This window comes from Patagioenas fasciata, chromosome Z (genome assembly GCF_037038585.1).
Source record: "Patagioenas fasciata isolate bPatFas1 chromosome Z, bPatFas1.hap1, whole genome shotgun sequence".
NCBI classification, from domain to species: Eukaryota; Metazoa; Chordata; class Aves; order Columbiformes; family Columbidae; genus Patagioenas; species Patagioenas fasciata.
This window is the reverse complement of record NC_092560.1, coordinates 11,417,202-11,432,597: the sequence shown is the minus strand read 5'-3', so window position 1 is coordinate 11,432,597 and position 15,396 is coordinate 11,417,202. Positions and strand designations below refer to the sequence as shown.

The following is a 15,396-nucleotide window of genomic DNA, read 5'->3' as shown; positions in this document are numbered from 1 at the left end:
CCTTAGGTAGTATTACTCATCCAGGTATTCCTTCCAGTTAGAGGATTATTTTAATACCTCAATCAGAGCTCAGCCTGCAACTTTGAGGGGCTTCCCAGCTGTCTGCTCAAGACTCTGCAGCTGCATGTGTGACACTTATAAACATCTAGTAGTAGCACATCTGAAGGCTCCAGTCTTGAGTGCATCTGTATGCTGAAGGATCATTACAGCAGGACATTTCATGGCAGCTTCTCCTGATCCATTTCTTTTCTGTCTTCCTGTCTACACATCATTTGACCTTGGGTCAGGAAGGGAGAAAGCAGAAGAAATATTTTATGCCTTTTACCTTTTAAGCCTTGAATATTCTGTTTTCTTTCAATGATACTCTCAGATTTCCTGACAGCAGAGTGCATCATTTGAGGCAAGATATTCTGCATCAGTTATTTGCATTCTTTCCTTTGCAGACAACCGTTACTGCTGTCTGAGATTCATCTAGAAGCTAGAGCAAGAGAACACAAGAAATGAAATCAACCTCCTGTTGCCTCAATCATGTATCTTCATTTCAGACATTTCCCTGTCTTACCTGTTTTGCAGGAAACAACTGGACGCTTCTTTGAGAATCAGGCAAATTATCAGTGTGAGTCTGGGTACCAGCTGTTTGGGAGCTCAGTGTTTATCTGCCAAGCCAATCGGCAATGGTACAGTGAATCACCTCCTTCCTGTGTTCCCCTCAGCTGTGGAAAACCTCCACCCATCCAGCATGGCTACTCCAAGGGAGAAACTTTTGATATGGGCTCCAAAGTTGAATTTTTCTGTGATGAAGGCTATGAGCTGATTGGAGATGTTTCTTGGACATGTCAGAAGTCTGGGAAATGGAGCAAAAAGCAAAGCCCAAAGTGTGTGCCTGCAAAATGTCCAGAACCACCTTTGGCAGAAAACCAGCTGGTCTTGAGGGAAGTGACTTACCAAGTCGGTGTTGTACAGTTCTCCTGCAAGGAGGGTTATGTTTTGCATGGCTCCTCTGTACTGAAATGCTTGCCCTCCCAACAATGGAATGATTCATTTCCCTTCTGCAAGGTTGTACAGTGTCCTGCACCTCCATACATCCCCTTTGGTGACCCCTTGACTTCATCCCTTCGTTTTGGTAGCACTGTGAAATACGTCTGCGTGGATGGGTTTTTACTGAAGGGTGAGTCTACCCTCAGGTGCCAGGCTGATGGCTCATGGAGCCTGCCTTTGCCAGAATGTATTCCCGTGGAGTGTCCCCAACCAGAAGAAATTCAGAACGGCATTGTTGATGTGCAAGGCCTCACCTTCCTTAGCACAGCCCTCTATACATGTAAACCAGGCTTCGAACTGATGGGGAACACAACTATCCTCTGCGGAGAAGATGGCCAGTGGCTTGGAGGAAGGCCAGCTTGCATACCTATTCAATGCCCAGCGCCTAAGAAGATCCATAATGGCAAATACTCATGCACAAGCTTCCATTACGGGCAGACTGTTAGGTATTCCTGTGACAGAGGTTTCCAGCTCCAAGGGGAGGCAACACTGAGATGCCTAGAGACAGGGGAGTGGAGTACAGAGGTTCCGTCCTGCAAAGCAATAAATTGCCTGCCCCCTCAACCCATCGAGAACGGATTTGTGGAGGGTGCAGATTATAGCTACGGGGCCATGGTAATTTACAGCTGTGTGCCAGGCTTCCAGTTGTCTGGTCTTGCCATGCAGACCTGTGAAGAATCAGGCTGGTCTAGCTCCACACCAACATGCCTCCCAACAGACTGTGGCCTGCCTCCTCACATTGACTTCGGGGAGTACGTGCAGGTGAGACATGGGGAAAGACGTTCTGACCAAGGGAGTGTTACAGAGAGTCCCTCCCTTTCACATATGTTACTGGCTTACAATTTGAAAGGCTTCAACAGTTCCTTGAAGGAGGACAGTGCAACGCAGCTCACCACTTTCTTATTTGGAACTATCATTTTATACACATGTTACTCTGGCTACGAGCTGCTGGGAAACCCCGTTCTAGCTTGCCAAGAAGATGGGACTTGGAACGGCACTGCCCCTGCCTGCATTTCAATAGAGTGCACTTTCCTGTCACCTCCAGAGAATGGTTTTTTACATTTCACAGAGAACACACTCGGCAGCGCAGTGCAGTACACCTGTAAGCCAGGGTTCACACTTGTTGGCTCTGACACACGACTGTGTTTGCCAAGTCGGCAGTGGAGTGACACTGCTCCATACTGCAAAGCGATAACATGCAACTCACCTGCCGAGCTTATGAATGGGAACATAAGAGGGGAAAACTACACGTATGGGAGTGTTGTCTACTATGAGTGTGATCCTGGATACCAGTTAAATGGCCCCACAGAGAGGAAGTGCCAAGAGAACCAGAAATGGGATGGCAATGAACCGATTTGCATTCCTGTTTCCTGCAGCCCACCACCAGTTTTGGAGAATGGTCAGGTGACTGGAGAGGACTACACGTTCCAGAGACATACTGAGTACAGCTGTAATGAAGGTTTCCTGTTAGATGGAGACAGGAGTAGAGTCTGCCTTGCGAATGGAAGCTGGAGTGGAGTCGCTCCAGTTTGCAAAGCTGTGACCTGCCCTGTGCCACTGCCTCTTGCCAATGGGAGAATTATTGGCTCAGATTTTGGCTTTAAGAAAGAAGTGCACTATCACTGCAATGAAGGATATAGCCTGCAAGGAGTGTCTATGCTTACCTGTCAAAGTGATGGTACCTGGGATTCAGAAGCTCCACACTGTGAGCCAGTCATTTGTGGACCTCCTGAAGATATCTCCCACGGCTTTTTGAATGGCTCAGGCTTTACCTATGGGGAATTTGCCCAGTATGTGTGTTACCCTGGTTATGAGCTGCAGGGCAATCCTTTACGGCAGTGTTTGTCCAATGGCTCCTGGAGTGGAAGCCTTCCATCTTGCCTACCCTGTCTGTGTCCTACACCACAGATTCAGAATGGAGTCATCCTTGGTACAGATTTCAGCTGTGGAAAAAGTGCCCAGTTTCAATGCCTGGAAGGCTTCAAACTGCTGGGGCCTTCTGAAGTCACCTGTGAGGCAGCTGGCAAGTGGAGTTCTGGGTTTCCTCTCTGTGGACAGATTTCCTGTGGCTCTCCACCGGTCATCCCCAACACATTTATCAATGGGAGCAGCCCTGCAGATGAGAACACCATCATCTATACCTGCTTGACTGGTTTTGTAATGCGAGGGAGTCCAGAACTGACTTGTACAGAAACTGGTGTCTGGAAAAAGCCATACCCAAGCTGTGAGCTCTTAAGCTGTGGCCCTCCACCTTCTGTCCCAAATGCAGAGGTTCTTGGGAACACTTACACCTATGGCAGCAAGGTCCAGTACAGGTAAGAATGCTGCTGTCATTCTGTTTCCGTAAAGTCTCTGAAGGAATGAAGATGCAAGGCATATGCACCTTCAGTTAGTATAAGTTTTTAAAGACCTGGAAAAAAGTTATGCCTATCACATGCTCAAATTGACAAGGCTGATGTTCCTGTGCACATGTAAAATATTATTTGGACCACTGTCAAACTCCAGGAAGGTATTTCAGCTTGTTGGGCTGCACTTCTCCACTGCCTTTAGTTTCCCATTCACCTTTGCATCCGTCTCCTCCTCCTGCAACACTGGTCTGGACATTCAAGATTTCTTAGCAGGTGGCAGCAATAGTCAGCAGGATGTGCAATCTTTCTCCCCTTTTGGCACTCCGTTTATGTCTTCCTCCTGCTTCAGATGCCAGTTGTAATACAGAAGGGCTGATCTCCCTCTTGTCCCATTTTCTGTACTGCAACACTGCACTGTCAGCAAGTGTTGCTGGTGCAAAGCTTCTCCTTTATCAGATACAAGACAAAGGGGATTTTGTTAATTTCCTGAAGTGTGCACACTGCAGATCTCTTTCTCCAAGGTGAAGGATTCCTTGGCAGAAGGGAAGATGGTTTTTTGGCAGTAAAAGCAGATAATAGTATGGGACAGAATTGGGAGATGGTATGTGGATGAATCTAACAGTATCAGTCATTTCTGTGCATCTGTAACAAGGCGAAGGGGGAGTTAGTGTCTGCATTCCTACAGCTGAATCCACTTGTGCAAACCAGTTGAGTGGCTTTTTGTGAAGCACCATATGGAACAGAACAAATCAGCTTTAAATGTCTAAGCAAGTGGTCTGGGGTCAGCCTAAGCCTTGGCTTGTTCTTGAAAGAAAGTGATATCATCTTTAGAATTGTTTGGTGCTCACACACTGTTTACCTAACCAAACACCCTCTTTGCAAAAGGAAGGGCAGTGCAATAAAGCATTCAGTACCCTCTTAAAGACTAAAGCCATGAACTTGTTTCCACTATGGTGCTGCAGCAGCATGAAGCAGCTGTACATTAAGTCTGAAGGTTCCAGCTCTTGCGACAGAATAAACTCAGTCCAGGCATGCTTCTTACAGGGTTACCTCAGAATAAGAGAGAAATCCCAAGGTGTGCTTATGAACAAGTAATGCTGAAAAATGACTGACTTCGTAATGTAAGGGTTAGCTCATCCCTAGCTGTGTCTCTGTGGTCAGGTCTTCATGCTGTGTTGCAGATGCCTGGAAGGCTACACAATGGTGACAGAGGTGGATGTATGCATTTGCCAAGAAGATGGACAGTGGTCTCCTCAGAGTATTTCCTGTTGCCCCAGGAAGTGCCCCTTTCCAGCAAATATCACCCACGTAATTGTACCTGGGGACAACTTCACTGTGAACACAAACATCACTTTGTCATGTGTAGAAGGCTATACACTGGTGGGAGCAAGCACATCTACATGCAAGGTATAGTGTTCTTTGCACCATTTTCTTTTGCTGGCTTGTTGAATTCGAGAGTCCTCTTCATGCCTTTGTTAGCTTTTGCTGCACACAACAAAATAAAAAAAATAAAATATGTCCTGCAAAATATATTATGCTTTCCTTATTGTCCAGTAAGAGCAGTTATTAATTTTCCATGTATATACTTCCAGAACTAGAAATTATCAATTTCTTCTTCCATCGAAAACCAGTGCTGTCCTTTAGAAAAGCGCTCCTTTTATCACATTTCCAGGAATAAATCATATCCAAGATTTAAAAAAATTATATCCAGATTTCTAATATATTTTGAGGATTGTGTGCAGTGCTTTTTTTCTCCAGAATAATAGGCTATGCACATTTTAATCCACTGTGCAGCTGCAGAAACTTGAATCCTCTGTATGTTAAAGAGCAAACATCCTCATCAGTTCTGCTAATAACCTCTTGTCATATTGGCTGTGGACAAGCTTGACTTAAGCTTGTAAATAGACTCCCTTAAGTCAGTAAATCTGCTCATAAGAGAAAAGCTGAGCATGCATGTTTTTGCAGAATCAGCACTTCCTAAGGAAAGGTTTTCCCCTTATTTTGCTGTTTCAAAGATCTGTGTAAGTAGAAGATGGTGTGTTTGATGCATGTCTCTGCATGTATCAGACTTCCCTTAGAGAGTCTGGGAAGATAGCTGGGGCGCTTAGTCATGGTGTTAGGCTTTGAGCCAGGAGAGAAGTGCAGAACACAGAATCAGGCATCTGTAGTTTTCATTCTTCTCCTGGTGTGCTCTCTGAACTATTAGGTGACCTTGTACAAGTGAACTCGTTCTTCCAAGCTTCTGTTTCACCATGTACTTTTTGTTCCTTCTATATTGTAAGTCTAAGCTGAACATTGGTGCCAAAGCTGAGCTCCAGTCTATGTTGACATCTTAAATGTGTTAATTAAATCACTGAGTTTTATTAAGGATTGTAGAGATAACATTACATTAGCCACATCTGTACACCCACAGCCATTGGATGCTTCTAATATGATTTTCCTGACTTTTTCATTTAGATGACATTTAGTTATTACACTTAGATATGATGTTTTAATTTAGCTATGAATTAAAGTGATGCCTTCACATTTCTAATTACATTTATTTTTCAGGAGAGTGGCATTTGGATGCCCTCATTTTCTGATGACATCTGCATTCCTGTGTCCTGTGGGACCCCAGAGCCTCCAGAGCATGGATTCCTGGTTGGCACTAAATACAGTTACAAAGATGTGATTCTTTATAAATGTGATTCTGGCTATGAATTACAAGTAAGCAAGCTCAAATCTCCAGCACTCTAAACCCTTAGTGGTAATTTTCAGTTCTTATGTGATGACTGTGGGAGTGTGTTATGTCTGGGCCATTTTGATAAAGTTCCTTAACTGCCACAGAAGCTGGGTATCTGCCGTTGTAGTCTGTAGAATGCTCCTGGTCCTTGAATGACCTAGGGGTGTAATTGAAGCAAATATAAGCATCCTGTTCAGAGATACATGTTCAACAGATACTTCTCAATGCTTTATTTTGTTTGTTTGTTTGTTTGTTGGTTGGTTGGTTGGTTGTTTTCTAGTATTTTATTTATTATGGTTTGTTTTATTTTGTTTTGTTTTTTAACTGAAGGCTCTTTTCAGCCCTCTGCAAGTATACCATTATATGTGGTTCTGATCATAAATCGTGGAAGAGTTAATTTCTCACATATTGCTCTCTTGAACTGATTCTCTGACCTGAGTTAGTCTGCATTGTTCCCTTAACTTCATAATGTCCCAAGCATTATGTCTGCTGTATTGGGCCATTCAGACTCAAAGCTCCTGATAAACTCCACTGCCCTCAGCTCTATGACTTTGCTAGATGGTATGAAAGTGATATGTCTTGTTTCATTAACTCAAGGAGATTCCTAATTGTTCAATGTCAGCTTTATTCCATGATAGAGAAGGGAACAAAATTCTTTCTTGCCCATCGTTTTTATTTTGAGCATTGGGTTCTTATCCCTTCCTGAGCTCTGTAGCAGCACTGCTGTCCCATTATCAGGACTCAAGCAAGCCAATTCAGAGTTGCCTCAGGTGTGTTTTCAAAAGCTGCAGTGAATTCAGAAATGAAAGCATGTTGGTGAGATACAGCATGGTCTCCACCATCCCCAGGTGAAGGCAGAGTAAGGCACAGTCACATCCAGAGGCATGAGGTAGTGAAGTATCTCCAGGACAGAGACTGGCTCTTAACACTGTGTTTTGCGAGTAACAAGCAGAATGCAGGATTGTGCTTCCTTTGTACTGTCGTAACACCAATAATAAATTAAGAAACTCACACATGTGAATTCACTCTGTTAGGAGTGAATTCACTCAGTCACTCAGTATAAAAATAAGGAGAGTTTAGAGAATGCTCAGCTAACAATACATTTAATTTGCATTACATTTCCACTTATGTAATATGACTGGGGATGGATGCATGAGTTGATATTCAGACAGTTAGGTGGAATTGCTGCTTCGACTAATTTTTGGAGGCAAAAAGTCAGTGCTTTCATACAGTAAAAAGTCACTCAAGGCTTTATCTTACAGTTTCGCCACCTAGTGTCAGTCTCCCTGCTGTTGAAGAGAAGTCCTGCTTTTTTCCCTTCGAGAATCAAAGTCTATTGGGTGTGATAGCATACAACACCCATGCCAAACAGCCTCCCTTGTCGAAGGGTTTGCTTTGTAATGGAAGTACGCTACTTCAAGGCACAGATTTAGATGTTGTTCTCCACATCTTGGAAGAAGATAAGAAATAAATCCAGGACTATTAGACTGGCTATAAAGCCTTTACGTAAGAAAGAAATAGCATTGTTTTTAAGCAAATTTAAAGAATGAGTTTGCAATGTGGTCAAAATCAGTATGTTACATTTATAAAACACAAGCTGGTACTGTTGTTGAAAAAAGTGCTAGTTAGATTCTCTATAAGTGGATCCTGAAAGGAGAAAATTTGTTGTCATAACACATTCCTGGGAACCAGAATGGTAAAACTGACAAGAAAGATGATACTCCAGGGGGAGGACAGGAGAGCTGACTAACTGGCCCCACAAACTTTTGGTTTATAAACAATATCTGTCACTTTGCAGGAAGGAGTTCTACACTAAACTCTGTTAATAGGCTTGTACTGTAATATTTAACATCTCTTTACATGGGTTGTACACGGAGGGAAAACATCCTGGGCTTGCTGGATACTAGAGTTGATGGGAGAAAAGAGTTTGCTAAGTAAAGTTCTTCTTTGAGCGTTTTCTTATGTTTCACAGGGTGATGCAGAACGGACTTGCCAAGAAGACAAGCTTTGGAGTGGCACAGTGCCAGTGTGCAGAAGTATGTTCCACCTGAGTTTATAACTTAAAATTGATCAAGGGTGATTTTATACAACAGAAAACAGTAATGCTCATTTTGCTTTATAACTCATGTTGTCTTCATTTGCGTAAAAAATATTGGTAAGTACCACTGATAACAGCCTGTAAGAGCCGCAGAATTGCTGGTGTGTGCAGGTAATAGTGTGAAGGAAATCACTACACATTTCTGCTTTGCTCCTGTATCCCTTAGAAAGCTGTGCAGACAGCTTCCACGTTTAAATAGTTCTGACACTTGAGATCCTGATTTCTGGGTTTACCGAGGAACTCTGAAAACATCAGTTGCCATGAGTCACAGGTACTTAGCATCCTCAACGGTAACTCTATGGATACTCATTCTCAAAGGTACTTCACTTCTATGAGATGTCTGATGCCCACTGACTGCAGTGCCAAAATAGGAGTTGTCTGTTTAAACACTTACACGGACTTCAGCTGTTGGCTGTAAGTGGAATTTCCTGAGGCTTCCTGCCAGCACAGCCACCATAAATTTTGTCTTTTAGCAGGAACTGGAAGCATCAAGCTCAATACTGTTCTGCTACTCGGTGGCAAATATATGGGAATGCCCAGATAAATGCTGTGCTATTTCTGTTTCTCAGAATAAAACCTGTGGAGAAGCTGTGAACAGGGCAGGCCATATGTGTTATGTCTGATTGGAATGTATTCCTTATGTTACAGGAGTATCCTGTGGACCCCCAGATGTGATAGAAAATGGATCTGTTCAGGGAGAGGAGTTCCTGTTTGGCAGTGAGGTTTTTTACAACTGTGACCCTGGCTTTGAGCTACAGGGACCAAGCCGAAGGATTTGCCACGTTGACAAAAAGTGGAGCCCCTCCACCCCTTCATGCACACGTAAGTAGCAATCATAGCAATGTGGTGGCAGTTTTCCAGAATAGCCAGGGAACAAACTGAGCGAGTGCTTTTGCTGGCTTCTTCCCAGTTTCCCCCTCCAGCTGGAGGGCTATAACAGGAGGAGCCAGAGGAAAAGCCTGCAGAGAATTTCTCCTTGGTGGTTCCTCTCTGACCTGAAGGGAGCTTCTTCTGGCACATTAAAATTGCACAAGCATAAAGTCATGCTCAGGTCAGTAGGGGAGGAAGTGTGGCCTGCTGTATTTGATTTGCCTTGCATTGTAGTGTGCAGGGCCTTGCACACTGTGTGCTGGGATGGTTCATCTCTGTCATGCCAATGCTAATATATCCTGGCCACTCTGGAAATCAAGACTCTGCTTCTTAAGATCAAATCTTGGCTCTCTGTGCAGCAGAAGGTGATTAATTTTGGAAGCATGGAAGGAAAAATTTATTACTTATTTGACACAGCTTATAAATCAAATGCCAAGATTTTATAGTCTTTACCAATAAACCCTTTCCCAGGTTCTCATGGAGATATTTTAGTCCGATCTCTTGCATTCTGTTGTCTCACCTTTGACCAATTTGCTGCACAGTATGTGCAGGACAGGGGGCAAGACCTTTCTAAACTACTGTCACTTTACCTGGAAACATCTTGAGATCACCTTGCACTGTCTCTGACCTGCTCAGAAGAAATATTCTGGATCACTCTGTTTGACTGAACACACCTCATAGCTTACACCACCATTAGATACATTCAGGCACATTCTCTCTCGGGTGTCTGCAGCCTGAAGCCCAGGAGAGAGAGGAGGCATGGTATTTTATAACCCTTCTTTATATAATACTTCACAGCTTCTTTCTTCCCATCTTTCCATTAATTTACTGTGTGAACAGAGCTGTCAGTGTGTAACAGACAGACAGTATGGGCTTTGTTGTCTCTATAAAACAAAAAAGTTTTCTCCTCTCCTAGGAATTACTTGTGGGCTGCATCCCTCAATAGAAAAAGCAGAGGCCATTTCTACAGGAAACACATACACAAGTAATGTAACCTTTGTGTGCAACTCTGGATACCATCTCGTTGGGCCCCAGAATATCACATGTCTTGCCAATGGGAGCTGGAGTAGACCCTTGCCATTGTGTGAAGGTAACTGTTTGGTTTCATGGCCTGGCACATTCCGATCTGGATTAAGCAATAGGTCCTCCCTTATGCATACATATCATATGATCCAGGGATTGAGCTGCTTTCAGGAAATTATTCTGTAATGTGCATTAAAAATGGTGCCTGAAAAATGAAATGCGTCACAAGGAGCACTGCCTGTTACCAAGCCAGAAAGAGCTTAGACATTGTTTTTCTTAAGGTTTTAATCTGCAGTTTAACAAGCTTAATGAGAAATTAAATTACTTGCCTTCTCAGAAAATCAAACGCCTAATAAAGGATGGTGAACAGTGAGAACAAGTGACTTTTCTCCCACGGCCTTCTGTAGTCAATCATTAAGTTGATATTCTTTGTCTGAACTTTGAACCTCAAGGACAGTCTCAGCAGCTGAGCCTTTAACCTCCACACTCCTCACATGAACAAACACCATGAATGCATGATGTGTACGATTTTGCAAATCGTAGTTTTCAGATGCTCCCTCAGTAGGTCCTGTCGCTCATGACACAAAGCAGAGTGAGTCCCCAGCAAGAACTCTCTGTGTCATATGGATTGGGCAGTAGTGGGTGGAAGCAAGGCTGTCAACAAAAAAAAAAAAAAAAGATAACAAAAAATTAAGATCCCAAGCTTGAACAGATAGCAAATATTGCTGGATGACTCAGTTAAAAATGTAAAGCATATAGAAGCGTGCTAAATTGCAGTATCATTAACTTTTAAGTTTGAGTGTTCTCCATTCCTGGCCTCTTTGACATGAAAATACAAATTCTGTGTTTCACACTTTTCCTTTCCTCTCAGAACCACTCTAGTTTATTTCTTGCCCATCACACTTCCTTTCAGAACATTCTTGTCCCTGCTGCATGCTCCTCAGGTCTCCCAGGCTGGACTCTAGACCCAGCATCCTGCTTGCTTTTCGTAGTTGCACCTGGTATTCTTACCTGAAGCTGACGTGTTGATGTCTCCATGTCCAGCTGCACACACAGATTCAGAGGGGACCAGTGTGCTGTGACAGCTTCTCCAAAGTAAGGCAGATAATGATCTTCCACTCAAGCCAGGTATTAGCTTCCTCTCACTAGGGCCATGAAAGCTACCTGAGGGCTAGGGACCATCAGATTCTTTTATGGGCAACCACACAATGCACAGATCACTGTGCACTACAGTGCCCTAGATACTTTGCAGTAGCAAACTGGAAAGTTGATAGGGGACATCCACATCAGAGAGGAGGTCTCCAGTATCTAGCCAGGCACCTAGGAAAAGCCACACACTAGCAGTGCTGAATATATGTCAAAAGACCATCTTGAACAAGGCTGAGCACAGCTGCTTCACCAGCTCTACTCCTCTTTTTGCCTGGTGGCTGTGTGTATGTCTGATAGGTTAATCTTCAGTCATCCCATTACACAGATCACTTAGGAAAATCAAATAGAAAATGGGATGCAGAACTGAGTCTCTTATGTAGCAGTGGTTACCCAGGTTGGACTGTCTGCCTGCTGCATTCAGAAACACAGCTGAATATCCTGAGGGGAGCAATTAGTAATCGAAGTGTCAGCATCTTGCACCAAACCCATCCTGCATCTCATTGGGTATTTCTTGTCAGGTGAAAAGGAAGGTGCAAAGGGCTGCAAGTTTCTGGGGTATGTCTCAGTGTTCTCCATATTCTGCCCCACTGATCCCAGTATGAAATGATAAATGTGTCCTCTCCTCCACAGCACATGTTGCTGACCTGAAAAACGTGACTGTGGCTTTTCTCTGTCACTGGGAGGAGCTCCTTCCCCAGCTTGGCTACAGTTCCTTCCCAGAGCTGCTGTACTCTCCTGTAATGCTCTTCATCTATTAGTCTGTGGCTGCTACTTTAAACATATTATGTCAGTAATTCAAGAATTGTTGGAAGGCCAGGTCTAATATCAAGCTGAATTAATGGGACCTCTTCCTTTGCAGAGACCAGATGCAAAGTTCCAGTTTCCTTGCTGAATGGGAAGGCAATTTATGAAAACAATACAGTTGGCAGTACAATATCATATTTCTGCGAAAGGGGATACAGCTTGGAAGGGCAATCAGCAGCTGAGTGCACAAGAGATGGAAGATGGAGTAATCCCTTGCCTATCTGTAAACGTGTGTGTTTGCTTTTTAATGAAAAAGTGTTCTCAATTTGTGAGCACTAAAGGCTAGACTGTTCTTCATTTAAACTGTCAGTAAATGAGAGCAACTTCTGCAGACCTTTAGGAAATTGTACGGTAATTTCTTCTGGAGTGGCTATGAGCAGAATTTGTCACTTGTAATTTAAAAAATTGGTTTGGCCTCCATTGGGAGTTTTGTTGATGTGCATCCCCTTTTTACAGAGGAACAAAAGGAGTATTTACTGAGACATGTTAAAGCATTAGCTTGTCTGAGTATGTTTTTGTGACAGTAAAAGCATGAGCTGTGTTCTGCACAGCTCTCTTTAGTTGGAAAGCCGACACAAAATTGAGTCAATTGTAGTCAAACACTTGATATATGAGGAGCAGGTGAGAGAAAAGTTTGGAGGAGAAGGCAAAAGGGAGACTTTATTGTCTACAATTGACTGTTGGGAGGATGTAACGAAAAAGAGCCAAACTTCTCAGAGGAGTACAGTGGTAGGATGAGAGGCAATGGATGTAAGCTGCAACAAAGGAAATTCCAATTAAGCATTTGAAGAAAAGTTTCACCATCACAGCAGTCAAACAGAGGAACAGGGGCCCAGAGAAATAATGACATCTCCATCCTTGGAGATAGTCAAATTTCAGTTGGTCAGTCCCAGAGAAACCTCTGACCTAGTTGGCCTTGCTTTGAGAAGGAGGTTGGACTTCATGGGTGTCTCTGAACAAGAAGTAGGATAGGTCTAGCTCTTTCATGTAGTAAGGTTATGGCAATCAGGAAGGACAAGAGAGAATGGTTTGATAGCAACAGGTAGGATATTCCCCATTTAAGTCCTTAGTATGTATTGTACTGACATCAATAGAGTATGATAGCAAGACATGTGACAGCAGAGAATCAGACCTTTTATTATTATTTTATTACCTAAATCTCATAACTTTACATCGAATTGCAAATTGGATTTGTGTGCAGCATACATTTCTATTGCTTTTAATATGATTTGATTTTGAAATTTGCAGAAACTATTCTAAAGTGTTCTCTTCTTTCCATCCCTTTTTCCTCCCTTCTCCTTTTTCCTCACACTCTTTCTTTGAACAGCAAACCCTTGTCCTGTGCCTTTCGTAATCCCAGAGAATGCCCTTCTGTCTGAGGTGGATTTTTACGTTGGTCAGAATATATCCATCAGGTGCAGGGAAGGCTACCAGTTGAAAGGGCAGTCTGTGATCACCTGTAATGCTGATGAGACCTGGACTCCAGCAACAGCTAAGTGTGAAAGTAAGTACATAAGGTACAGTTCCATAGGGGCTTGGTACTTTCCAGAGCACTGGTGACTACCATGATATCACACAGGAGTGTGACAGCACAGATGTGTCAGCAGAGCTCTCTGCCTACATGCAGTTGTTCTGGAAGAACCGAGCTTTTGTCTGTTGTTGCCATTTGGAGAGGTGGGTCACTCTGAGAGATACAGGCACATAAAGGCAACCTAAGAAGCTCTACAGAAGAGCTATTTCTTCTATTTTTTTCTAACAGAGTTGTTTCTTTAAAAGCATCCAGAATATTTCTATGTGGGTTGATGCCCCAAGAGCATTTGTCCTGATACCTACCAGGCCCTACTGTGATTTTCTTCTCAATTTATCTTCTGCAAACACTGGCACTAGGATTCGTTGTTGAATACCCTAAATATCCTGAGAATTATTCCTGAAAAATTATGGGTGATGAGACGAGGGTTGTAGGGAGAGGTGCTGACTTTTATTGTATTTATTGACACTGACAAAAGGCATCATGTCCTTCTGCAGGCATGTCTGAAAGCCTTTTGGCTTCTTGCAAGTGATATTGTTCAGTTCAGACCGTGACATATCCTCACTCCACAAACAGAGTCTTAGTTATATCCCAGGACCATCTGAAAGTTTCTGGTCTATCTGGTCGGGTATAGCAAGCATTACATTACCTAAAATTGCTGTTCCTGGCCATGGTGGTGTACATACAGGTTTTCCCTGTGAGTGTCTGCACCATGAAGAAATCCTACTTACTGATTTCCCACCAGTGCTGCTTCTGGCACATCCCAGGTCCTTTGTCCAAAGTGCTATGTGCAGGGTTAAAAACTGTATTTTGTGGGCATTGCAGCTCACCAGACTCTGGGCGATTTCTTTTGTTTAGAGATATCTTGCGGCCCCCCAGCTCACACAGAGAATGCTCTGATTCGTGGTAGCTTCTATCAATATGGAGACATGGTCACCTATTCATGCTACAGTGGGTACATGCTGGAGGGGCCCCTGCGGAGCATTTGCTTAGAAAATGGAACATGGACAACACCACCTACCTGCAAAGGTAAGTCTTTTTTATGAACAGAAGCATATCTTAACATAAGCACAGAGGTGTCATCCTAGCTGCAATAAATACAAAATTTTAGCTAGTTTCAGTGCAGTCATAGTTTCACTCAGGGCATTGAAAGTGCAGGGTGTTGGTTTATTTCCAAGTGACAGAAAGTTTCCACAATTTTTCTCTTTAGTCCTTGCTAATCTCTGCTACAGTGTTATATCCCACACCTAAGATCCTTTACCCTCACATATTCTGTGAGAAAGTGACAGAACCAGTTACCTTTCTGACATGCTGAGCTGTTTCAGATAAGCACTGCCAGTCAGTTTTTCACAGTCAAAGATCAAGCACTGCAAAAAACAAAAGTAAGAGATCCAATGGGTGCTTAGTCTCTCACTGTGTTTACATCTTGTCAGCTCCTGAAAATTATTTTGCAATAAAATACTTCAGGATAGGTTGATAGAGCTCACTAAGCAATTCACACTAAGTGCTGCAGTAAATTCATGTCTTGAACAAAATACCAAAGACAAAGCCTAGCCTTTCCACCCTTGGCATACCAGCAGGAAAATGTCACTTTCAGGGTTGTCGGTCTAAAAAATTAACTTGTTTAAATTACAGAAATAGCTCTTCCACACAGAAGATTCAAATAAATAAAACCTTTTGAACAGAAAATGGTGGAAGGCAACACAGAAGAGATTATAAACTAAACTGTTAAAAACAGATATAAGCATCTTCAAACACTAGCTTGAAACCAAGGATAAGGTGTAGCAAAAGGGTTCCAGGGTCTCAGGGCTTTGAT

General features: G+C 43.0%; 1 protein-coding gene across 2 annotated transcripts in view; it reads left to right on the top strand.

Moving 5' to 3' along the window:
- SVEP1 (sushi, von Willebrand factor type A, EGF and pentraxin domain containing 1) overlaps window positions 1-15,396 on the top strand; it is a 133,048-nt gene that overhangs the window by 103,485 nt on the left and 14,167 nt on the right. Inside the window, exons 38-46 of one of the 2 annotated variants that reach the window (XM_065860361.2) lie at window positions 574-3,353; window positions 4,568-4,793; window positions 5,937-6,092; window positions 8,081-8,144; window positions 8,855-9,028; window positions 9,993-10,166; window positions 12,108-12,281; window positions 13,380-13,556; window positions 14,439-14,609. In XM_065860361.2, coding sequence (XP_065716433.1) covers window positions 574-3,353; window positions 4,568-4,793; window positions 5,937-6,092; window positions 8,081-8,144; window positions 8,855-9,028; window positions 9,993-10,166; window positions 12,108-12,281; window positions 13,380-13,556; window positions 14,439-14,609 — 4,096 coding nt within the window. Of the gene's footprint in view, window positions 1-573; window positions 3,354-4,547; window positions 4,794-5,936; window positions 6,093-8,080; window positions 8,145-8,854; window positions 9,029-9,992; window positions 10,167-12,107; window positions 12,282-13,379; window positions 13,557-14,438; window positions 14,610-15,396 lie in introns of those variants that run through there. The other variant, XM_071802615.1, reaches the window with a different exon arrangement.